The sequence below is a fragment of the Ovis canadensis genome, chromosome X (assembly GCF_042477335.2).
Source record: "Ovis canadensis isolate MfBH-ARS-UI-01 breed Bighorn chromosome X, ARS-UI_OviCan_v2, whole genome shotgun sequence".
Lineage (NCBI taxonomy): Eukaryota > Metazoa > Chordata > Mammalia > Artiodactyla > Bovidae > Ovis > Ovis canadensis.
Genome location: NC_091727.1, coordinates 129,317,777 through 129,343,699, shown reverse-complemented (window position 1 = coordinate 129,343,699; position 25,923 = coordinate 129,317,777). Strand labels below are relative to the sequence as shown.

General features: G+C 43.5%; 2 protein-coding genes across 7 annotated transcripts in view; one reads left to right on the top strand and one right to left on the bottom strand.

The window, feature by feature from the left end:
• ATG4A (autophagy related 4A cysteine peptidase) overlaps nt 1–18,073 on the top strand; it is an 81,542-nt gene extending 63,469 nt beyond the window's left edge. For all 4 annotated transcript variants that reach the window (XM_070292142.1, XM_070292140.1, XM_070292141.1 and 1 more), the window contains 4 exons: nt 3,250–3,395; nt 5,075–5,131; nt 6,523–6,631; nt 16,483–18,073. In XM_070292142.1, the coding sequence (XP_070148243.1) occupies nt 3,250–3,395; nt 5,075–5,131; nt 6,523–6,631; nt 16,483–16,553 (383 nt within the window). In that variant the 3' untranslated portion in view covers nt 16,554–18,073. The remainder of the gene's footprint in view (nt 1–3,249; nt 3,396–5,074; nt 5,132–6,522; nt 6,632–16,482) is intronic.
• Nucleotides 18,074–18,671: 598 nt separating this feature from the next.
• COL4A6 (collagen type IV alpha 6 chain) overlaps nt 18,672–25,923 on the bottom strand; it is a 345,428-nt gene continuing 338,176 nt past the window's right edge. For all 3 annotated transcript variants that reach the window (XM_070292135.1, XM_070292136.1, XM_070292137.1), the window contains 6 exons: nt 25,734–25,832; nt 24,461–24,607; nt 23,623–23,739; nt 22,547–22,738; nt 20,959–21,245; nt 18,672–20,265 (listed from right to left, as the gene is read on the bottom strand). In XM_070292135.1, the coding sequence (XP_070148236.1) occupies nt 20,005–20,265; nt 20,959–21,245; nt 22,547–22,738; nt 23,623–23,739; nt 24,461–24,607; nt 25,734–25,832 (1,103 nt within the window). In that variant the 3' untranslated portion in view covers nt 18,672–20,004. The remainder of the gene's footprint in view (nt 20,266–20,958; nt 21,246–22,546; nt 22,739–23,622; nt 23,740–24,460; nt 24,608–25,733; nt 25,833–25,923) is intronic.

The following is a 25,923-nucleotide window of genomic DNA, read 5'->3' as shown; positions in this document are numbered from 1 at the left end:
GGTTTGATCCCTGGGTCAGGAAGATCCCCTGGAGGAGGAAATGGCAACCCACTCCAGTATTCTTGCCTGGAGAATTCCATGGACACAGGAGCCTGGTGGGCTAGTCCATGGGATCACAAAGAGTCGAACACAACTGAGCACATACACGGATTATTATATTGTTTATGATATATAAATATATATTTATATAATATATAATATATATATTTATATAATGTGGGCTTCCCTAGTGGCTTAGATGGTAAAGCGACTGTCTGCAATGCAGGAGACCCGGGTTTGATCCCTGGGTTGGGAACATCCCCTGGAGAAGGAAATGGCAGCCCATTCCAGTATTCTTGCCTTGAAAATCCCACGGAGCCTGGTAGGTTACCGTCCATGGGGTCGCAAAGAGTCGAACACGACTGAGCGACTTTACCTTCACTTTCATACTTTCGCTTTTCATTTATATAATATATTGAAATATAAATACATTTATAGAGAGATACAGATTAGTATCAATAGTTATATAGAGATGGGGCTTCCCTGGTGGCTCAGTGGTAAAGAATCTGCCTGCAATGCAGGAGATAACAGGTTCAATCCCTGATCCATGAAGATCCCCTGGAGAATGAAATGGCAACCCACTCCAGTATTCTTGCTTGGGAAGTCCCATGGACGGAGGAGCCTGGCGGGCTACAGTCCATGGGGTCACAAAACAGTTGGACACAGCTTAGCGACTAAGCAACACAAATATAGAGATGTATCTAGCTGTAGATAAATAGATAGATAGGGTTAACCCTGAGGGGTAGAGATCATTATTTCCATTTATGCCTAGTGGAAAACTTAGAGGGGTAGTTTCCTCAAGGTCACTAAGCTCAAAAGTAGCAAAGCCAGAGTTTGACCCCAATTTGGCTGTCTGTGCTAACATACCCCCTTGCTTCTCTAGTGGTCTCTTGCCCAGTAGGAGGCTGGGAGATGCTCCTGGTGTACAAGACTGTGGCCAGGGTGACAGCCTGGCTGGGTGATGTTTTCTGCTTAGAGAAGAGATGTTTGTCTCCTGTGGTTTGGTAGAGGGTGCCACCGGGAGCTCTGTCACATGAACTGGGTGTCTACAGATGGTGGACCTGCCTGCTCCTTCTTCTTGGGCCTCATTGGAGACCTTGATACAGTCCCCATGTAATTTCTAGGGCTTTTTCAATCTACTCTATCTCTTTTAAGCAATGTCAGAAATGGGCCAACCCACAGAGCTCCACTATACACTCATACATACATACGCATACAGATATACACACACACACATGGAAAAGGGCCAGACTCAGAGAGGACACTGTTATTATTCCCAGTACCTTAAACCAAAGGCTTTGCTGGTAGCTCAGCACTAAAAGAATCTTCCTGCCAATGCAGAAGGCGCAGGATCCTCTGGAAGAAGAAATGCTTCCTTTCCTGTCAAAGACTGACCACTGGTTTGAACTAACAACTTGGCTAGTCAGTAAGTTAGACACATGGCTGTGCAATTTTTGAATGAGCACGTGGGTGTGCTTAGTCACTCAGTCAGGTCTGACTGACCCCATGTTTTCGACCCCATGGACTGTAGCCTAGCAGGCTCCTCTGTCCATGGGGATTCTCCAGGCAAGAATACTGGAGTGGGTTGCCATGCCCTCCTCTAGGGGATCTTCCTAACTCAGGGACTGAACCCAGGTCTCCCACGTTGCAGGTGGATTCCTTACTGTCTGAGCCACCAGGGAAGCCCAAAGGAGCATGAACCCAGGCGGATTCCTTACTGTCTGAGCCACCAGGGAAGCCCAAAGGAGCATGAACCCATGCAAAAAGATCACATAATAAGGCTGTTTTACAGAAGAGTCAATTCACTCAGATCATTTAAGGGGATTCCCTGCTGGCTCAGACAGTAAAGAGTCTGCCTGCAATGTGGGAAACCCAGGTTTGATTCCTGGGTCAGGAAGATCCCCTGGAGAAGGAAATGGCAACCCACTCCAGTATTCTTTCCTGGAAAATCCTGTGGATGTAGAAGCCTGGAAGGCTACATACCATGGGGTTGCAAAGAGTCTGAGCAAGATACATCCTGCGTTTGTATTGTATTTCAAGCAGTTCATAGAAGTGAGATCTTCCCATTCTGATAATACTCTGTGAACTAACTGGAACAGGCCAAGTGACCTCAGTTTAAAAACAAGAAAATTAAGACAGAGTGGAGTGGTTTGTCTTACGTTTGTGATAGAGACAAATTAAACTTGGCATCAGACGTCAGAAACACTCTTTGCCAACAGAAGCACTTAGATGTACCCAACACAATCCTGAATGCCATTCCAGAGACCTTTGGGGTGTCCTTCCCTACCCCATCCCCCTGCCTCAGACAGATCTGCCTTTGCTTCCCTAATCCAGTCTAGAACACAGAGGCCCAGTTGGTTCTCAGGCCCGGACGGTGAGTTTGGGGTGCCCCCTTAGGTACATCAGCTCATGATCTTTAGTGGTACTCTCAACACTTTGAATATCAAATAAAAGTAGAGATTTTATTATCCCAAATCCCACCCCCCACCAAGTCCTTATTGGGATAGACATTTTCCTTTTGATGAAGCATTGTTTTTTCTCCCATTTGTAGCGGTTGATCATCTCAAACTGGTTTTCCCAGTGAGATGTATCTGTGCTGATACTCATGTGACCAAGCAGTGCCTTCTGACAAGGAATTACTGACTTTCTAACACTGACTAACTTGCTAGCGAATTAAGACCAGAAGTCACCTCCCTGGTATCTCGTCTGTGGCACAGTCAGCATTCCCATTTCTTTGGGAGGCCAAGGCCTTTTTCTTGTCCAAATGTGCTCTTTGACCATAGGTCTAAGAACCTATGGTCTAGAGCAAGATGCTTTCCAGTGTTGAAAGAGTCAGGAAGCTTCCCTAATGGCACCTGGACTCATGGCCTGGTGATTCCACCTACCACCTCTTGGCTACTGCTGCTCACCGAGCCCGCCATGTCATCTGTGGTTGCTCATTCCTCCCTTGTCCCCAAACCTGTCCCTTTCCATTTTTGTACTTGGACTTTGAGGAGATGTAAATGCTAGGGCAAATATTCACTTGGAATGATTGGCTTTGAGGGTGGGTGGCTTCCTTCAAGCATGCTTACTCTCCTTCCGGCTTTCTGTTATCTCATTCCCATTGTCACCAAGGGAGGGGTTAGGACAACCAGAGTGACCCTTCCAAGGACAGCAGTGGGGCCAGGGCCGGTGATTCTTCAAAGGCTAATCAGGTGTCATTCAAAACAGGTGATGAGCTCATTTTCCTGGACCCTCACACCACCCAGACCTTTGTTGACACTGAAGAGAACGGAACGGTTGACGACCAGACGTTCCATTGTCTGCAACCCCCACAGCGGATGAACATCCTGAACTTGGATCCTTCCGTTGCATTGGTTGGTATCTGAAGGTTGGGTGGGCCAAGAGACACACCGCTGCCCTATCACAGTTGGGTTCCCTGGGAGTTATCCAGGTTGTTAGATAGGATGGCAAGAGAATATAGTGTCATGTAGTGCAGTGGGGAAGGAATGGGCCCTGAAGCTGAGTTGCTCCAGTTAGGATCCAAGCCACTTACCAGCCATGGACTGAGGGGGAGTCCCTCCTTAACTTTTCTGAGCTTTGGCCTTCTCATCCCTCCCATGGGCAAAACAATTGCTCCTTCCTTGTAGGCTTGTGTGAGGTATGCTATGTATAAGGTACTTAGCACAGTGCCCAGCATATTGTAAGCATTCTAGAAATGTTCGTTATTGTTACTGTTACCATCTTTCTCTGTTTTCTTTCTTGCCCCCAAAATATTGCCACCCAGGCACAGGGAATAAGGTGAAACATAGGGAGGGATAAGAGGCCAAGACCTCCTGGGTGGAAAATGTCCATTCCTCTGGGCACACAATCCAGGAAGTTGCAGGGTTCCCCCCACCCACCCCCGGAAAAGTGTCTGCTGTTGACACATGGAAGGGGCAGCTATGTGGGAACTAGCCAGTGGTTCTGAGGCCTGCCTGAATCCTCTCTTCCAGTTTAACTTGATTGTCAGAGTGCCAGTGCTAGAGAGCTGACAGAGTCCTCCTCTTGTTTTGGGCCATTCTTTTAGTACTGTAGGATGTTCTGAGTATGGATAAAGAGGCCCATGGTTCTCTTTATTCTAACAGATAATTTCCTTAAGGTCAAAGCCACCTAACTAATTAATACCTCTAGTTAAAAGTACTACTTGGCTTTTGTCTGCTGGTTTTATTGCATAGTTTTTTTCTAGGGAGGTGTATTTGTGCACTGAATGTAATGGAATTAACCCTGTGCTTTGGAGATTGGTTTTTATGTTAGTATATCTCACAGTGTGAAGTGGGAGACAGGGAGGAAAAGGGATAGGGTAAAAGGGAAAGGGACAGAATAAGAGTGAGAAGCAGAGAGGCAGAAACTATGCATGAGCATGTGTGTGTCCTAGTGAGGCACTGATCTGGGAGAGTGATAAACTCAATCTTCCTCCTCATTGCTGGGAGGATAGAGCCAAAGGAAGTGGCCCGCATGTTGTATCACAACTCTGGGCCAACGGCTCTGTCCTGCAATACATAAGGCCTGCCTTGGTACCCCTGACCAGTTCTTCTTTTTGTAAATTGGAATATAATTGCTTTACAATGTTGTATTAGTTTCTGCTGTACAACGATGTGAAGCAGCTCTATGTATACATATATCCCCTCCTTCTTGAACCTCCCTCCCACCCTCCACATCCCACCCCTTTAGGATATCACAGAGCACTGAACTGAGCTCCCTGTGATAGACAGCTGCTTCCCACTAGCTATCTGTTTTACACATGGTGGTGTACATATGTGTGTGTGTGTGTGTGTGTATGTATGTCAATTCTGATCTCCAAATTCATCCCACCCTCACCTTCTCCCCCACCGTGGCCACATGCCCATTCTCTACATAGGAGGGCATTTTTTGAGGCAAGATAATTTTGGATAAATAACAAATTAGAGAAGGGACATTCATATATGAATGGCCAATAGGGAACTGGAGATATGAGATGGGTAGTGTATATATGTCATGAACAGTTCTAAGTTGTCTTCTTTTGCTTTCCCCCAAGGGGTTTTTCTGCAAAGAAGAGAAAGACTTTGATAGCTGGTGTAGCCTTGTTCAGAAGGTAAAGATCTATGTTTTTCTCAGTCTTAATAAAAACAAATATTTTTCAACATAATTCCTTTCCAAGACGGTTTTTCATAGTAACAAATCCACCCTGATATGACTTTATTGCTAGAGAAAGAAACTAAGATATGGGGAATTATACAGAACTTTGGGGAAACCAAAGGAAAACTTTGGTTTGAAATATGCTTACTTTGTCAAATGAACGATATTTTTAGCTACTGAATGTTCCATCTCATGGAGGTTATGAGTCAATGAAATCTTCAACTAATTACCATTTTAACCTAAAATGTCAGTTTCATATAGGTCAGCCCAAATTCTATACTCTGATTATAACGTTGAGGTGGTTGAATAAACCAAACTACTTTTCTATTTGTTTCATGGTCCATTTACAGTTCAGTGTATTCCATTATGGTTTAAGGGGCTTACCTTTCTAGTAACTGTTTTATTTATATACTGATAAAATATAGCCACACTGCCACTTAAAGGAAACACAGTTTGCAGAAATCTGTGTAAATATGAAAGCTAGCTATTCTTTTTTCTTGGACACTTTATGTCAAAAGATATTTATTCTTTTGCTGGCTCCTAATCTTTGTATCTGCCCCCCTCATCCTTCACTTCTAACACATGCCAATTTTGTGGGAGACATTGATCAATGGTTATTGAAAGAATGAAGGGAGATCATAGGGAGTAGTTTAAAGAGCCCTGGGTGGGGTGTCAGGTTGCAAAACAGAGGGGTTGGAGAGATGGGATCCCACAGCCTCTCCTAAGTGTAAGGATGGGAGATTTTTCTTCATGGGTAAACAAATAATTGATTCCAAAGTCCCCAGCTGAATCTGAAACCCCAGTTAATAATTGACTGAGACATCATGGAGAATTATTTTCTAAAATTAGTTCAGAATGTAGCAAAACTGTATATCACATTTAACATTAGAAAGACAAATTTCTGAGAAGACCAAGGTCTTTAAATTAGGACGTATACCATATGTCTTGGACTAAAACTGAAACCATGCCAACGTGTACTGATGTTCTTTTGGGGCAGATTTAATTTAATTAACCCACATTTCTTTGGAGCCAACACTTCAGGAACATCTTATCCCTAAATTGAGTTGGTCCCGTGCAACTGGCAAATGACCTGAACCTTATGATGGATCACGGGCAGTGGGTACTAGCCTTCCATCAGATCCTTCCACCAGTATCCTTCCTTCCCTGGCCAACAGTTTCTAGAATTGAAGAGGGATGGGTCTGGTACAGGAGGGGTATATTTGTTGAGCCTGTGCTTTCACCTTTCAATAACCAGATTACTCTCTTGGGGTTTGGAGTCATATATTGCCAGTTGGACGGAAATGTAGTGACTCTGCAGTGTTTACAACTGATTCTATGTCTCCTCAGGAAATTCTAAAGGAAAATTTAAGGATGTTTGAATTAGTTCAGAAACATCCATCACATTGGCCTCCCTTTGTTCCTCCAGCCAAGCCGGAAGTAACAACCACAGGGGCAGGTAAGCTGTTGTTCAGAAGCTCTCTGGCCAGCAGACCCTTGGATAGCAGTTGTTTTATGAGACAGAAGCAATTGTGGGTCATGCTTTCTGTGGAATGAAAATTTCTACTCAGGTGGACTGATCAAAGAATGGTATTTCTTCTGATGAACTGATACTTAGCAATTTCAAAGAATAATAGTAAAAGAAAACAAGCTCCATGGAAAATCAAAATGAGTAGAATTTCTTTTTTTTCATGGTCTGCTTTAGAAACCAAATCAGAGGACATGGGTAATTCAAAAGGTTCCTCAAAGATCTTACAGAGCCTCATCTTAATCACTGTGAACAGGACTGTGTAACAAGTCTAGTTCATTTCTTTTTTTAATTGATGTAGTTGACTTACAGTGCTGTGTCAATTTCAGGTATACAGTAAGGTGATAAATATATATATATGTAGTTTTTCAGTTTTCTATTATTTCTAATATTATAAGATATTAAATACAGTTCCTTTTGCTATACAGTAGGTTCTTATTTATTTATTTTATATATAGTAGTATATATCTGTTAATCCCAAAGTTCTAATTTATAGCCCCCCTTTTCCCTTCTGGTAACCATAAATTTGTTTTCTATGTCTGTGAGTCTATTTCTGTTTTATAAATAAGGTCATTTGTATCATTTTTTAGATTCCACATGTAAGTGATATCCTGTGGTATTTACCTTTTTCTTTCTTAGTTTACTTAGTATGATAATCTTTAGGTCCATCCATGTTTCTGCAAATGGCATTATTTCATTCTTCTTTATGGCTAAGTAATATTCCATTATATATACATGCATGTGTATATATACATATATTATATATACACACCACATCTTATTTATCCATTTACCTGTAGATGGGCACTTAGTTTGCTTCCATGTCTTCACTATTGTAAATAGTGCTGCTGTGACCAATGAGGTGCATATATCTTTTTGAATTAGATTTTTCATCTTTTCTGGATCTATGCCCAGGAGTGTGACTGCTGGGTCATATGGTAACTCTATTTTTAGTTTTTTAAGAAACTTCCACACTGTCCTCCATAGTGGCCACATCAATTTACATTCCCAGCAACAGTATAAGAGGGATCCCTTTTCTCCATACCGTCTCCAGCATTTATTATTTGTAGATTTTTTGATGATGGCCATTCTGAGCAGTGTGAGGTGATACCTCATTGTAGTTTTAATTTGCAGTTCTCTAATGCTTAGTGATATTGAGCATCTTTTCATGTGCCTGTTGGCCATTTGTATGGCTTCTTTGGAGAAATATCTATTTAAGTCTTCTGCTTATGTTTTGATTGGGCTGTTTGTTTTTTGATACTGAGCTATATGAGCTATTTGTGTATTTGAAAGTTAATCCCTTGCAGTCACATCATTTGCAAATATTTTCTCCCAGTCCATAGGTAATCTTTTTGTTTTGTTTACAGTTTCCTTTGCTATGCAAATGTTTTTACATTTAATTAGGTCCCATTTGTTTACTTTTACTTTTGTTTCCATTACTCTAGGAGACAGATCAAAAGAAATATTGCTGAAATTTATGTCAGAGTATTCTGCCTATGACTTCCTCTAGGAGTTTTATAGTATCCAGTCCTACATTTATTTTGAGTTTATTTTTTGTATATGGTATTAGAGAATATTCTGATTTCATTCTTTTTCATGTAACTGTCCAGTTTTCCCAGAACCACTTATTGAGGGAACTGTCTTACCTCCATGGTATATTCTTGCCTCCATTGTAGTAGATTGGGCTTCCCTGATAGCTCAGCTGGTAAAGAATCCACCTGTAATGCAGGAGACCCTGATTCAATTCCTGGGCGGGGAAGAGCCACTGGAAAGGGATAGGCTACCCACTCCAGTATTCTTAGGTTTCCCTGGTGGCTCAGATAGTAAAGAATCTATCTGCAATGCAGAAGACCTGGGTTCGATCACTGGGTTGTGAAGATCCCTTAGAGAAGGGAACAGCTACCCACTCCAGTATTCTGGCCTGGAGAATTCCATGGACTGTATAGTCCATGGGATTGCAAAGAGTCGGACTTGACTGAGCAACTTTCACTTGTTGTAGATTAATTAACCATAAGTACATGGGTTTATTTCTGGGCTTTCTGTCCTGTTCCTTTGATCTATGCTTCTGTTTTTTGTGCCAGTACCATACTGTTTTGATGACTGTAGCTGTGTAGTATAGTATGAAGTCAAGGAGCATGATTCCTTCGGCTCTGTTCTTCTTTCTCAAGATTGTTTTGTCTATTTGAGGTCTTTTCTGTTTTCACACAAATTGGAAAGTTTTTTGTTCTAGTTTTGTGAAAAATGCCATTGCTAACTTGTTAGGGATTACATTGAATCTGTAGATTATGTTGGGTAGTATGGTGTTTTTAACAATATTAATTCTTCCAATCCAAGAACATGGTATATCTTTTCATCTGTTTGTGTCATCTTTAGTTTCTTTCATCAGCGTCTTATACTTTTGGGAGTACAGGTGTTTTGCCTCCTTATGTAGATTTATTCCTAGGTATTTTACTCTTTTTAATGTGATAGTAAGTGGGATTATTTTTGTAATTTCTCTTTCTGATAGTTCATTGTTAGTGTACAGAAATGCAACAGATTTCTGTATGTTAATCTTGTACCCTGAAACTTTACCAAATTTGTTGATGAGCTCTAGTAGTTTTCTGATGGCATCTTTAGGGTTTTCTATGTATAGTATCATGTCATCGGCAAACAGTGACAATTTTGCTTCTTTCTTTCCAATTTGGATTACTTCTATTTCTTTTTCTTCTCTGATTGCTGTGGCCTGGATTTCCAAAACTATATTGAATAAAAGTGGCAAGAGTGGGCATCCTTATCTTGTTCCTGATCTTAAAGGGAATGCTTTCAGCTTCTTGCCATTGACTATGATGTTTAGCTGTGTGTTTGTCATATATGGCCTTATGTTGAGGTATGTTCCTTCTATTTCCACTTTCTGGAGAGTTTTTATAATAGATGGATATTGAATTTAATCAGAAGCTTTTTCTGCATCTATTGAGATGATCATATGGTTTTCATTCTTTAATTTGTTCATGTGGTATATCACATTGATTTCCAGGTATTGAAAAGTCCTTGGATCCCTGGGATAAATCCCACTTGGTCATGGTGTGTGATCCTTTCAATGTATTGTTGGAGTCAGCTGGCTAGTATTGTGTTGAGGATTTTTGCATCTATGTTCATCAGTGATACTGACCTGTAATTTTCTTTTTTGTGTGTGATATCTTTGTTTGGTTTGGTGTCTGGTTGTTAGTGGCCTTATAGAATGAGTTCAGAAGTGTTTCTACCTCTGCAATTTTTTAGAATAGTTTGAGAAGGGTAGCTGTTAACTCTTCTTTAAATGTTTAGTAGAATTCACCTGTGATGCCATCCAGTCTTAGACTTTTGTTTGTTGGGAATTTTAAAATTTCTGATTCAATTTCTGTACTGGTAATTGGTTTATTCATAGTTTCTGTTTCTTCCTGGCTCAGTCTTGGGAGATTGTACCTTTCTAAGAATTTGTCCATTTCTTCTAGGCTGTTTATTTTATTGCTGTATAGTTGCTCATAATAGTCTCTTATGATCTTTTGTATTTCAGTGGAGTCAGTTGTAATATTTCTTTTTTCACTTCTGATTTTATTGATTTGGGTTCTCTCCCTTTTTTTCTTGATGAGTCTGGCTAAATAAAGGTTTATCAATTTTTTAATCTTTTCAAAGAACCAGCTTTTGGTTTTATTGATCATTTTTTTTTAGTCTCTATTTCATTTCTGCTCTGATCTTAATGATTTATTTCCTTCCATAACTTTGGGTACTGTTTGTTCTTCTTTCTCTAGTTGTTTTAGGTGTCAGTTTAGGTTGTTTGAGATTTTTATTTCCTGAGGTAAACTTATATTGCTATAAACTTCCCTCTTAGAAGTGCTTTTGCTATAACCCATAAGTTTTGGATCATCGTATATTCATTTTCATTTGTCCCTAGGTACTTTTAAATTTCCTCTTTGATTTCTTCAGTGATCCATTGGTTGTTTGGTATCATATTGTTTAACCTCCATGTGTTTGTGGATTTTTGCAGTTTTTTCTTGTATTTGATTTCTAATCTCATAGAGTTCTGGTTGGAAAAGATGCTGGATATGATTTTAGTTTTCTTAGATTTACCAAGGCTCATTTTGTGGCCAGGAGAATGTCCCATGTGTACTTGAAAAGAATGTTCTGCTGTTTTTTGATGGAATGCTATATAAATACCAATTAAGTTCATTTGGTCTCATGTGTTATTTTAATAACTGTCTTTCCTTATTGATTTTCTGTCTCAGTGATCTGTCCATTGATGTAACTAGAGTGTTAAAGTTCCCTACTATTATTGTGTTACTATCAATCTCTCCTTTTATAACTGTTATTATTTGCCTTATATATTAAGGTACTCCTATGTTAGGTGCATATATTTTTGCAATTTTTATATTTTCTTTTTGGATGCATCCCTTGAATCCCTTGATTCACCCCTTGTAGTGTCCTTCTTTGTCTCTTGTCACAGTCTTCATTTTAAAGTTTATTTTGTCTGATATGAGTATTGCTATTCTTGCTTTCTTCTGATTTCCATTTGCGTGGAATACCTTTTTCTATCCCTTTACTTTCAGTCTGTATACGTCTCTAGATCTGTAGTGAATATGTTGTAGGCAGCATATATATAGGTCTTGTTTTTGAATGCATTCAGCCAGTGTGTGTCTTTTGGTTGGAAAAATTTAGTCTGTTTGCATTTAAAGTAATTATTGATAAGTGTCTTCTTATTGCAATTTTGTTAATGGTTTTGGATTTGTTTTCATAGGTCTTTTCCCCCCTTTTTCTTCTTTTGTTCTCTTGTGATTTAATAACTACCTTTAGTGTTATGTTTGGATTCCTTCTTTTTGTGTGTATATCTATTATAGATTTTTGCTTTGTGGTTTTTGTATAAGTCTGTATATAAATGTGACTGTTTTAAGTTGCTGATCTCTTAATTTCAAATGCATCTTAAATACCATGCATTTGTACTCTCCTCCCCTCATGATTACTGTTTTTGATATCATGTTTTACATCTAGTTGTTTTTTGAATCCTTTATCTGCTTATTGTAGATACAGGTGACTTTACAAATTTTGTCTTTTAACCTCCTTACTAGTTTTGTCTGAATGATTTTCTACCTTTACTGTATGTTTGCCTTTATCAGTGAGCTTTTTCATTTTCTAAATTTCTTGTTCTTATTTGTGATCTTTTTTTTCCACGCAGAGAAGTCCTTTAACATTTATTGTAAAGCTGGTTTGGTGGTGCTGAATTATTTTAGCTTTCCCTTGTCTGTAAAGCTTTTGATTTCTCTATCAAATCTGAATGAGAATCTTTCTGGGTAGAGTATTCTTGGTTGTAGGTTTTCCCCTTTCATCACTTTGAATATATTGTGTCACTCCCTTCTGGCCTGCAGAATTTCTGCAGAAAAATCAGCTAATAGCCTTATGGGAGTTCCCTTGTATGTTATTTGTTTTCTCTTGCTGCTTTTAGTATTCTCTCTTTATCTTTAGTTTTAATAATTTTCATTACATCATGTCTTGGTGTGTTCCTCTTTGTGTTCATCTTGTATGGGACTCTCTGCACTTCCTGGAGTTGGATGCCTGTTTCCTTTCCCAGGTTAGGGAAGTTTTTAGCTGTTATCTATTCTAATATTTTCTCAGGTCTTTTCTCTCTCTCTTCTTCTGGGACCCCTATAATGCAAATATTGGTGCATTTAATGCTGTCCCAGAGAGCTCTTAAACTGTCATTTCTTTTCATTCTTTTTCTGTTTTTTTTTTTTTTTTTTTTCTGTTCAGCTGTAGTGATTTCCACTGCTCTGTCTTCATGCACACTGGTCCATTCTTCTAGTATATATTTTTTTTCATTTCTTTTTTAAAATTAATGTATTTTTTATTGAAAGATAATTGCTTTACAGAATTTTGTTGTTTTCTGTCAAACCTCAACATGAATAAGCCATAGGTATACATCTTCTAGTATATTTTTCATTTTTGGATTTGTCATCTCAGTTTGGTTGTTCTTTATATGTTCTTTGTTAAAAACTAATTTCTCACTCTTTGCATCCATTCTCTTCTCAAGTTCTTTGATCATCTTTATAATCATTACTCTGAACTCATTCTTGAGTAGATTGCCTAACTCCTCTTTACTTCATTATTCTGGAGTTTTATCTTGTTACTGTGTCTGGAATATATTCCTCTGCTGCCTCATTTTGCCTAAGTTGCTATTTGTATTTTTTTGTCTGTGGTAGGTTAGTTACATTTCTCAACTTTGGAGAACTGGCCCTCTGAAGGAGGCATCCTGTATGTCCCAGAAGTGCACACCTCTCTCGTCACCCAAGCTACATGCTCTGGGTGTTCCCCCTATGAGGGCCATTTGGTTCTTTCTGTTGTGGTGGGCTGACTCTGTGGGCCATCTACTAGCTTAGCTGGTATCAAGTCTGGTTGGTTGCCAGGCCCTGCCTTGTGCACATTCTGCTGGTAGCTGTTTAGTAGGGCCTGGTCATGAGGTGGCTGGTTGCAGAATCCAAGGGGGCCCAAGGGCTAGTGCTGGCCCACTGGTGGCTGGAGTCAGGGTCCTGAAGACTCTGGGGCTGTGCCAACTAATGGCAGAGGTTAGTGCTGGATTACTGGCAGGCAGAGCTAGTTCCTATAGTGTGGCTGCTGGGCCCAGGGATCCCAGAGCATGTTTCAGATCATTGGTAAGTGGGGGCTAGTTCCTGATACAGTTGGGTATGAGGTCTGGGGTGTCCCAAAGGTTTCATTGACCTGCTGTGGGCAGGGCCAGGGCTGAGGTGATCCCAGGGTCAGGACTGGTTTCTGTTGCAGGATATAGTTTTCTTGCTCCTAGTGTCTGCCCCCTGGTGGATGAGGGGGATCTAGAGTCTTGTTCAGGCTTCCTGGTGGGAGGGGCCAGGGCCTGTCCACTGGTGGGTGGAGCTTGGACTTGGCCCTCGGATGGGCAGGGCCATGTCTAAGGGCGTGTCTAGAGGCTGTGGGCTTTTGACTTCTTCAGGCAGCTTGTCTGAAAAGTGGAAGTGTTAGTCTTTCAGTCATGTCCAACTCTTTGAGGCCCCATGGACTATAGCTCTCCAGGTTCCTCTGTCCACGGAATTCTATAGGCAAGAGTACTAGAGTGGGTAGCCATTCCCTTCTCCAGGAGATCTTCCCAACACATGAATCAAACCTGGGTCTCCTGCATCACAGGCAGATTCTTTACCACTGAGCCACCAAGGAAGCCCTGCCCAGTTACTTGTTTGGCCTGAGGTGTCCCAGCACTGGTGCCTACAGGCTGTTGGGTAGGGTCAGGTCTTGGCACTAGTGATCCAACATGTCAGCTACCAGGAATGTACATGTGGTAGAATATTCCCGAATATGACTACCGTCAGTGTCTATGTCCCCCTGGTGAGCTGCAGCCTACCCACACCTCTCCAGGAGAGTCTCTGAGACCAGCAGGTAGGTCTGGCCTGTCAGTAAGTCAGTTCAGTCACTCAGTCATGTCTGACTCTTTGCAACCCCATGGACTGTAGCATGCCAGGCTTTCCTGTCCATCACTAACTCCCGGGGCTTGCTCAAACTCATGTCCATCAAGTCGGTGATGCCATCCAACCATCTCATCCTCTGTCGTTCCCTTCTCCTCCTGCCTTCAATCTTTCCTAGTATCAGGGTCTTTTCCAATGAGTCAGTTCCAAAGAACTCAGGTGGCCAAAGTATTGGAGTTGCAGCTTCAGCATCAGTCCTTCCAATGAATGCTGCTGCTGCTGCTAAGTCGCTTCAGTTGTGTCTGACTCTGTGCGACCCCAGAGATGGCAGCCCACCAGGCTCCCCCGTCCCTGGGATTCTCCAGGCAAGAACACTGGAGTGGGTTGCCATTTCCTTCTCCAATGCATGAAAGCGAAAAGTGAAAGTGAAGTCACTCAGTCGTGTCCGACTCTTAGTGACTCCATGGACTGCAGCCTACCAGGCTCCTCCATCCATGGGATTTTCCAGACAAGAGTACTGGAGTAGATTGCCATTTCTTTCTCCACTTCCAATGAATATTCTGGACTAATTTCCTTTAGGATTAACTGGTTGGATCTCCTTGCAGTCCAAGGGACTCTCAAGAGTCTTCTCCAGCACCACAGTTCAAAAGCATCAATTCTTTGGCACTCAGCTTTCTTTATGGTTCAACTCTCACATCCATACATGACTACTGGACAAACCGTAGCTTTGACTAATCGGACCTTTGTTGGCAAAGTGATGTTTCTAGTTTTTAATATACTGTCTAGGTTGGTCATAGCTTTTCTTCCAAGGAACAAGTGTCTTGTAATTTCATGGCTGCAGTCACCATCTGCAGTGATTTTGGAGCCCCCCAAATTAAAGTCTCTCACTGTTTCCATTGTTTCCCCATCTATTTGTCATGAAGTGATGGGACTGGATGCCATGATGTTAGTTTTTTGAATGTTGAGTTTTAAGCCAACTTTTTCACTCTCCTCTTTCACTCTCATCAAGAGGCTCTTTAGTTCTTTGCTTTCTGCCATAAGGGTGGTTATCATCTGCATATCTAAGATTATTGATATTTCTCCCTGCCATCTTGATTCCATCTTGAGCTTCATCCAGCCCGGCATTTCACATGATGTACTCTGCATATAAATAAGCAGGGTGACAATATACAGCCTTGACATACTCCTGTCTCAATTTGGAACCAGTATGTTGTGCCATGTACAGTTATAACTGTTGCTTGGCTTGCATACAGTTTCTCAGGAGGCAGGTCAGGTGGTTTGGTATTCCCATCTCTTGAAGAATTTTTCACAGTTTGTTGTGATCCAGATAGTCAAAGGTTTTGGCATAATCAATAAATCAGAACTAGATGTTTTTCTGGAACTCTCTAGTTTTTTTGATGATCCAATGGATGTTGGCAATTTGATCTCTGGTTCCTCTGCCTTTTCTAAATCCAGCTGGAAGTTCACAGCTCACATACTGTTGAAGCCTGACGTGGAGAATTTTTTTTTTTATTTTTTATCTGACTTGGAGAATTTTGAGCATTACTTTGCTAGCATGTGAGATGAGTGCAATTGTGCAGTAGCTTGAACATTCTTTGGCATTGCCTTTCTTAGGGATTGGAATGAAAACTGACCTTTTCCAGTCCTGTGGCCATGGATGAGTTTTCCAAATTTGCTGGTCTAGGCTCCTATCAAATGATTCCTTTTGCCCTGAGTCCCAGTACACATGAAAGTTTTGTGTGGGCCCTTGAAGCGTAGAGTCTGTGTTTCCCCCAGTCCTGTGGGGTTCTTGCAATAAACTCCTGCTGGCCTTCAAAGCCAAATGCTCCAGGGGGCTCCTCCCCTGAATGCCAGACCCTCAGTCTGAGGAGCCTGACATTGGGCTCAGAACTCTTACTCCTGTGGGAGAGCTTCTACAATATTATTCTCCATTTTGTGGGTTGCCCGCCCATGGGTGTGGGATTTGATCATATCGTGAGTCTGCCCCTCCTACCCATATTGCTGTGAATTCTTCTTTATGACTTTAGTTGTAGGAGATCTCTTCTGGTAGGTTCCAGTCCTTTTCATCAATGGTTGCTCTGCAGGTAGTTTTGGTTTTGTTGTGCTCGTAAGAGGAGGTGAGCTCAGGATCTTTTTACTCTCACATCTTGGGCCCCTAAAACTATTTTGATTCTTTATGGAGAATTGCTAACACTTGGCAGTGGTCTCACCTATAAGTCTCCTCTACACTAGCTTTTGTGTAGCAAAGCAATTAAAAAATGTATGGTCTTAACTACCAAGTAACATACTGACCTGTTGAACCAAAGGTTTTCAAGCTTTTTTTTCCCCCTCATTTCTGTATTCTGATAGAGTTCATTGACTCTACTGAACAACTAGAGGAATTTGACCTGGAGGAAGATTTCGAGATTCTGAGCATATAGGATAGTGGGAACTCATCTTGGAGATCTGTCTTCCATCTGGCACCAGAAGAACACGAACTCATCACGTAAAACTTTTTTAGTCAGCAAGTGCCTAATATGCCAACAGCATACAAACTTGATAGGAATCATGACTGAGCCAATCACCATTTCTCAACAACAAAAAAGAGAGAAAGAACGATATACCCTTTCCCCAGAAGGAACTAAAACAATCATGGAATCTAGGAGCAGAAAGATTAGGAGGCATCTCTTGCTTCCCAGCTTCTTACATGGCCACAGCAAATCTTCAGCTGCTGGAATGAGGAGGTGGATGTGTGGAGGACAGCCAGCAACTCCCACCTTGCTTTCAGCACCAGCAGATGAGAGATGGTTACCTTGTGCTTCTTTACCCTTTCAGGTTAGACCTCTTTGGGCTAAATACTAAGAAGCAATCTGTTCCCTTGCTCTAATAATAAAGTGTTAATCATTGTATCAGAACAATTGTAACAAGAACAAAATGTTCTTGTTAAAGTATTTGAATATGTATTTAAATAATCATAATTGATCTCAAAAAGTATGTCAAAGACATTACATCAAATGCATATTTATTGATCTTCCTATTTGAGAGAACCTTACTATTGAATGGGTCATTGTCCCCGTCTTAACTGATACTTTTGTCAGATGTCACCCTATCCTTAAATCATTTACCACTTAATTCAGGGGTCTGCAAACTTTTTCTGTCAAGGGCCAGAGAAGAAATGTTTTAGGCTCTGAAGGCCATCTAGCATCTGTCACAGCTACTCATCTCTGCTGGTGAAGCACCTAAACAGCCCTGGACAGTGTGCACGCACGAGAGCCTGGCTGTAATGCAATAGAACTTTACAAAAAAAAAAAAAAAAAAAAACGGGAAGGGCTGGATTTAGCCCCAGGCTGTAGTTTGCTAATCACAGACTTAAATTATTGATTTTTGTTTGGGAAATTAAAAATTATGGTTGAATTTGACTCCCTTTTGCTTTATAGTCATAATTGGAAAGCTAATTATTCATGTGGTGACATTAATCTGTGTATCAAATATTATTTGGGGACTGTTGTTATTGTGCAGTTGCTAAGTCGTGTCTGACTCTTTGCGACCTCATGGACTGTAGCCTGCCAGAGGACTGAAATCCTCTGTTCGTGGGATTTCCCAGGCAAGAATACTGGAGTAGGTTGTCATTTCCTCCTCCAGGGGATCTTTGCAATGCAGAGATCAAACCACGTCTCCTGCACTGGCAGGCAGATTCTTTACCACTGAGCCACCTGGGAAGCCCTTAATTTCAAGACTAGCAACATACTGAGTTTTAAAGCGCATATTCATCAAATTGGTTTTGCTAACCATTCTCCTGTATGGATGTACCTCACATCCCAGTGATATTTTCCCATTTTCCACTCCTTGTCTTTTTCAAATTGTATGCATTTCACCTCCATGCTCAACAAAGTGCCCAGTAGGCCCCAGGAAGGCCAGCAACTGCAGTATGAAAACTAGCAAATAAAGGAAATAAACCAAACTAAGGTGGGGTGTTTTTTTTTTTTTTGGTATAGTTAGGAATATTTGAATACTCATTTCCTTAGATTTCATATTCTTATTTTACCCAGTAGGTAGTATATTCCAGTGAATTCAGAATTTGAAAGATGCAAAATGGTATTCAGTGAAATGTCTCTCCCTCCCACAAGTCAGTTCTGTTCCTTGAACGCTCCCAATGTTATTAATTTCTTGTTTATCCTTCCAGAGGCTATATTTTATGCATATACAAATACATGCAAATATATCTTAGATTTGATTTTAAAGACTTTAAAATTTCTCTCCTTTTTATTAATCTACAAATGATCCTGAGAACCCAGAAGTATGGAAAGCCCTTTCTTGAACTCAAGCATGTGATGGGGCTAAAAACAGTAGTAAGCTTATCTTGAAACAACTTATAGATTTGTTGCCTGTTGGAAGACATTTTCAGGCCTTGACTTTCATTGTATTCTTCTGTGTCTCACTGTTATGTTGTAAAGCTCAACTTGCAGTAACAAGAACCTCCAAGGCTCTGAGGGGGACTTAGGAATTTCAGTGACATGAGCTTTAGAAAAATTTTCATCAAAGAATGTCAGAGTCAAATGTTCACATTGAATTCCTTTTATTTGCAATGTACAAAGTTGACACCATGCTTATTACTCAAGAGGTGAAGGTAACAATAGTTTGGATTATACTGATTATGCTTTGTGTGTGTTGGCACAGTTTATATAATATTTAAGGAAACAGAATCACCTGGAAGGAATTGCCTCATGTCAACATAGCTAAGTGTTCTGGGAAACTGATAATTAAAGGAAATGGTTAAAATAATCTTCCTAAACAGAATACGATATAGTTTATAATCTGTCCAGGCTTGCTTTGGGTCTGCTAACTGTTAAAGAGAGCAGTGTGCTAGATTTTTATGAGGCTTAAAAAAACATCAAAATGGTTTAACAGGCTACCTATGAAACAGCAATTGGATGGAAATTTTAATGGCAAGTCTCTCACAGCCTCAAAATGCAAAGCAACCAGCACTGCAGTGTTGATTTGCCACATTGCACACATCTGGATGGCATTTGGAATAAACAAGGGCTTCTGAGAAATTGGGGCAAGGGATTTACCTTTTTGTTCCTGGAGTCAAAAGCAAAATTCACACCTCCTTACCCATCCTCCTCCCTACCCCCAGCCCAGGAGAAAGGGCGGCAGTTCTCATTTCCCTTTATGGGTCTGACCCCATTTGGTACATCCTCTGCTTTACTCTGCATCAGGCCAAGTCTGCTGCCTGTGGCTGGGGAGGGAGCTGACAAGGAGGAATTGATTTGTCTATGACCATATGAAGTTGATGAGCCCCTCTTGGCAGCTGGCCTTCCAGCACAGTTGTGCTTACTGTCGAAGGAGTCAAAGCTCACCCCAGGTTACTGGCTAGCACCTCATTCTGTCTCCGTGAAGAGTGAGAGTTTGCCCTGTGCAGGCTCTATCCATCCATAATGTTGAACCAGAGAAAATTTTTTTTGTGTGTGGAAACACTGGGCTCTAGTTTAAGTCAAATAATGTGTGGTGACCTCTGGACATAGAGAAATGACTCCTTAGCTGTCATGAAGAGCTTTCTGATCAAGATGGTGAGGAAAGCGAGCATTCTAAGAAAGTGGTGGCCTAGCGGTCTTTCTGAGGTAGCCATGAAGAATCACGCAAACATCCAAACCGAATTGTAGCACCAGGTTGACTGAAATGGGACAGCAGACCTCAGCAGGGTGGGCTCGCCCAGGGGGCCTGAGGGTGGGAGTGATCAAGGTCCAGTAGTCCAGGCCAAACGAGACTCCAAGGTACAGCTTGACAGATGGGCCAAAGGGCTTAGGCCTTTCTTCTTCAGACCATTCGGGTTTGTGAGGTGACCGTTGTGTGCAGGAAGGGAGAGCAAGGGGCAGAGTGGCAGGTGCCACCCTACACGCTTTTCATACACACCTGGCAGCGGCTGACCCGGGTGTGGAGCTGTCCGGCTTTCAGCGTCTCAGATATAGGCTCCTCCCCAAACTGCTGCCTCTCTTCCACTGTTGTCAGCCAGAAACTATATTTGTTGGCAAAGTAGTGGCAGGTGCCCCGGGCACCACTGCACTCGATGAAAGGAGTAGCCCGGAAATCCTCTAGGCAGGATCCAGGAGAGACCAGGGACTGGCCCCCGCCCTCTGCACCGGCGGCTGTGTGCTGAAATGGACAGAGGGTGGCCATGAGCTGGTCACCAGGGAGGCAACAGGCTCTGCTTCTCCAGCTCTGAGCTCTGGCCCCTTGGTTCAGCCCCATGTCAGGTCAATAAACCAAACGCTGTGTTTTGGACCCTTGTCCCTGCCTCAGGACCAGGAGTGCCTCCTCCGAGCTCCCGAATGCCCTCCTAGCCCACAGCTCCTGGGCTGTGGCTACATTGTAGCCAGCTTCTCTCAGACTGCTGATGCCCTCGAAGTCCCCCAGGTATGCTAGTGCCCCTGGCAGATTTCCACTGATGAAGAAATTTGAGAAAGGCTGAATTAAGGAAAATCCAGTGGGATTCAGAATGCAGTTCTCCTCAGAACCCTTTGCTCCGAGCCCATGGTGGTTTCCAGAGAAGGGAGACAGCATGGAATAGTCTACCAGGTGGTTAGACCATGGGCCCATCCCCTCATGGATCTAACAGCTCTTACTCTGAAGTCCCCTTTATTGGAACTCTTACTTGTAATCTGTACCACGCCCATGAGGGGACATTTAGTGTTTGTCACCTGTCGAGTACAAATGGGCCTCATATTTGGCCTAATGTCCCGGCCCTCGTGTCACCCAGCTCCCTCAGCACTTGATTTCAGGATTTCTCTCCAAGCGCTCCCTACCCTTGGCCCTTACCCTGGGGGAAGGGGAAGTGTGGGGCCTCACCATGAGGAAGGAGTACCCAATCCACAGACTGCGCCAGCCCAGGGGGCACTGTGGGATGGTGATGTCCTGGCTGTGCACAGCAATGGCTTGCGAGGGCGCCTCACACACAGAGCAGCGGCTGATGTACTGGGGGATCTGTGTCTGGCCGACAGGCATCATAGGGATAGGGGCAGTGGTGGAGAGCCAGTAGGACTTGTCGTTCCGTCGGGCATAGTGGCACACTTCATTCACATTGCAGTAGATGAATGGCATGGTGCTGAAGCGGGGCAGGCAGGAGCCAGCAAACCCTGGAAGGAGAGAAGATAGGCAGGGGCAGGTAAGGTCTGGGTGAGGGACCGGGCTGGGATTGTCCTTGGAGCCACTACGACTGGACTATATGGTGGTTTGGATTCATATCCAACTGCTTGTTCCAGAGCATGGTTGCCTCTCCTTCTGGTCCTGGACTACTGTACACACCCTGATGTCTGCTGATCAAATCCTACTTTCTATGTACCAGAGAGATTGGATAATGAAGAGTCTTTTTAGAAACTGAATGAAGACTCCCTAAATCAACCCATTTTGTAAAACCAACATTTAATAGAGTGAGTCTACGTTTCAGAGTCAGCACACCTGAAGACAATTCAGTTAATTCTTGGGTAATCATTGTTACTCACAGGTCATATTATTATTACTACTACTAATTGCTTCCCTGGTGGCTCAGATGGTAAAGAATCTGCCTGCAATGCAAGAGACCTGGGTTTAATACCTGGGTCGGGAACATCCTGGAGAAGGGAATGGCAACCCACTCCAGTATTCTTGTCTGGAAATCCCATGGATGGAAGAACCTGGTGGGCTACAATCCATGGGGTCGCAAAGAGTCAGACACAAATGAGCGATTAAGCACCTTAGCACTAATCGTTAATGTTAAATGGATGGTTAATGCTTTTGAATTGTGGTGCTGGAGATGATTCTTGAGACTCCTTTGGTTTGCAAGCAGATCAAACCAGTCAATCCTAAAGGAAATCAACCCTAAATATTCATTGGAAGGACTGATGCTGAAGCTCCAATACTTTGGCCATCTGATGCAAAGAGCTGACTCATTGGAAAAGACCCTGATGCTGAGAAAGAATGAAGGCAAAAGGAGAAGGGGCGACAGAGGATGAGATGGTTAGATGGTATCACTGACTCAGTGGACATGAATTTGCATAAACTCTGGGAGATAGTGTAGGAGAGAGGAGCCTGGTGTGCTGCAGTCTATGGGGTCACAAAGAGTCAGACATGACTTAGCAATTCAACAACAACAAATATATGTAAAACATTGTTCTAAGCATCTTACATGGGTGATTTCTGTACTCCTCACTCCAACCTATGAGACAGGTACTAGAATTAGCCTTGTTCCATTGAGAAGGAGGCAGAAGGTAAATTAGGTTGAATAACATGTCCAGAGTAAGTGGCAGAGCCAGGGTTTGAACCCAGATCTGCATGAATGACTGTAGACCTGGTACTTATAACCCACTACCCAACATGGGCCCACCAATGGTTGGGAGGAACAAGGAGTGGTCCTTGTGGGGACAGATGGCCAGGGGTGGTTGTGGGAGCTGGTACCTACCCAGGTCCTGGTTGTGGGCTTTCTCTTGCCCCTCCACAAACAGCAGGCTGTAACCCACCCAGAGCTGGCTCATCCCGCTGGGGCACAGGGGCACCTGTTCTGACTGGCTGTGCTTCACCAAGGTGTAGCCCACTCTCAGGCTCTGCCCAGGCACTCCAGCCCTCCCGAAGGGGCCCGGCTTCCCTGGAGCTCCTGAGATGGAGAGAGCAGAAAAGGGGTGAGCCAGGTACAGCCAATAACAACAGCAGGTACTCACTTGGTGGCAAGCGTTGAGCAGGGGGCATTATGTACAAGCATTAGCTCACTCAATCCTTACAACAACCTTATCACTCCAATTTGTGGATAATGAAACTGACTCTCACCACCTACAGCTAGTAAGTGGTAGAACTAGAATGCCAACTCAGATGTATCTGGCTAGAGAGTCCTCATTTTGAAAAGCACACGATCCGGTTTTTCTTCCGCAGTCACCCAACCTTGGGTTCTCTGGGATGGGATGAGGGAGCAGAGGGGGCCACTTCTCGGGCTGGCGTTGCAGGCTTTCATAGGAGATAACTGAGGACCCACTGAATCAAAGGCAGCGAAGGCAGAGCTGGGGTTAGCGAGGCAAAATCACACCCTCCTTTCCTGTCAGGCATAGCTAACAATCACAGCACTTTTCCTGTGAGCCTCAGGAATGTTGATTTGCCATTTTTGATATAAAAGGAGGTAAGTAGCAGAACAGCCATATCTTACCTCAGTTTTTCTTCTCCCTTGAACCAAACCCCCTTCTGTCCACATCAGAATCCCTTGGTAGAAGGGGGTTGGTGCAGGGCAGGGGAGTCATAGCTCTTAAGAGCTGGAAGAGAACCCAGAGAACTATTTGGAACAGTTTTTCACCTTCTGGAATATAGGGCTCTGATCCGTCACAGCTCAGAATGGAGTCGGCGTGAATGGATGAGAGCCCAATTTTCCAGCCTCCTAGTAGTGTCAAGCTTTACTGCCAGGTTTCCTAATTCTAAGATTTGAGATTTTGACTCACTACCAAGCCTCAAACCCTTATAGAAGCCCTCTGCCTGCTACTGCTGACATTGCCAGACCTTCAAATCCTGGAGGGCCTTGTAGTCCAGGCAGACCAGGATCACCAAGAGCCCCAGGTGGGCCAGGGAGTCCATTGGTGCCATCTTTGCCGGGGATGCCAGGTAAACCTTTAGATCCTGCAAGGAGAGAAGGCCCACAGTGGGGTACTCAATGTGGAGGAAGAGGGACTTCTCCAGGTCTTCCCCAGAGAAAGGGGACTTGTGTGTCATGCCCAGGACTCACCAGAAGAGGGCAGATTTGGCTGTCAGCTGGGAGTACACGCTGAGCACAGGGCTGAGCCTCCTAGGCTAGTCCTTAGTTCACGTCTGGGTAGCTCGGCCCTGGGACCCCACTCTGAACTTAGCCCTTCCGAACCCCTTCACACACCTGTCCTCACTTGCTCTCATCCTCCCAGCAACTCTGGGAAGGACACAGGGCAAATGCTGGGGTCCCAAGTCAGAAATGAGGATACTGAGGCCTAGAGAGACTGTTAGCTTACTCCAGATGGGGCAAAACTGGAATTAGAAGCTGGGTTTTCTGTCCCCCAACCCTGGGCTTTCTCCCTTGCTCTTTATTGCCCACCATACTCCCTCCTTCCTGCAGCAGCACATTAGTGAGGGACAAGCTGTCTGGATTAGCTGTTGTGCTCTGCCCACGTCCTCTGAAGCCAAGTACAATTGCTGGCCCTGGGGGCCCTCCTTCCTGGAAAGAAGCTTGGGAGCTTTGTGAGGAAACCAAGGAAATGCTTGATGAACTTACCCCCTTGAAGCTGTGGGGTTCCCAGTCAGTTGCTTCAGCATCCCAATCAAAGCCATCTCAGCTCCCAACTAAGTTCCCTTTCCCTGGCACTCTACTCACCTTGTAGGCCCACAGGTCCTTGGACTCCGGGGTCTCCCATGAGGCCAGGGATGCCATCAATGCCTGGAAGGCCCATGGGTCCAGGGGGAGCCTGGATGGCTTCTGCAATGGGTGTGTGTCCAGGAGCACCTCGAGGGCCGGATAAGCCTGTGGGCAGGTGGAAGAAATGGAAATGTCAGGCGGAGGCAGAGGAGGTGGCTAGGGAAGGCCCCTGGAGGTTCAGTTGGCATCACACCCTAGGACGTCAAACTCAACCAGCTGGCTTACTGATAGAAGCCAAATAAGTCAATTTGCTTGAGTGCCTGCTGAGTTCTAGTTCCTGGTAGATGAGGGGATAGAGCAGTGGGTAAGACCTTTATGAGACAGTCTGTTGATAAAGATGAAATATACATAACTGACAAAAAACCTTAATCTTACTGCAAATTGTAAAAAGTGCTACAAGGAAAATGGAGAGTGCAATGACTGTGGGATCCATCCCACAGCAGAGAGGGCTACAGGGTGGAGAACCTGCTTTAGTGATAAGTGGCCTGTTACAATCAGTGAAACCTAAGCTGAGATTATTAAAGCATTAGATAGGGCTGGAGGTAGGGGAGAGTATTCCAGGAAGTAGAACTAGCATGTGCAAAGGCCCTGTGGCCAGCCAGGGTGTGATATTTTTGGATAACAGAAAGAGGCCAGTGTGAGAAAAGCACAGTGAGCAGCAAAGGGTAAAAGCTGGTGATGAGGGATGCCATGGGATACCAATGGATGATTTCTGCTTTAATAAGACCTCTCCCACCACAGTCTGGAGAAACAATTGTTGGGGGAGGTGCATAATGAAAGCATGGAGACCAGTCAGCAGGTCACCAGTGATTCACGTGAGAAATGTTGGTGGCTTGGATCTGAGAGGTATTGGAGGTGATGAGAGGGGAGCGGATGCAAGGCCCATTCAGGAAACACAGCCCCCAGGAGTTGCTAATAGGATTGGATGTGTGTGATTGAGGGGAGTGGTGTAAAAGACGGGCTTCATTTCTGGATTCAGCAAATGGATGAGTGGTAATTGAGTGCCAAGCCAGTACACACTAATAAGAAATGATGCAGAGAGGGGAGGTCAGTGGTAGGATCCATGGTGGCAAAGCAGCAGTGGCCTTCAGTCCTGGGAGCTGATGGTGGCAGTGGTATCCCCAAGGTGGACAAACTCCATTTCTGGTACCATGATAAATGACTCCTGAAAGAATCTTACTCAAACCCCTCCCTTGAGCTCAGGAGCAGGTGGTACATGCTCTCAACTCACCTCTTGGCCCCGCCTTCCCCTTCATCCCGGGAAGTCCTGGGTCTCCAGGTGGTCCAACCTTGCCTGGAGTCCCCATGAAGCCAGGCTCACCTCTCATGCCTGGCAAAGCCCAAAGGAAAGCAAGTCAGGGCCTGGCACGGTGGTGCTGATGGGGGAAGGGGGCTTGAGATTAAGCAGAGACAAGGGCCAG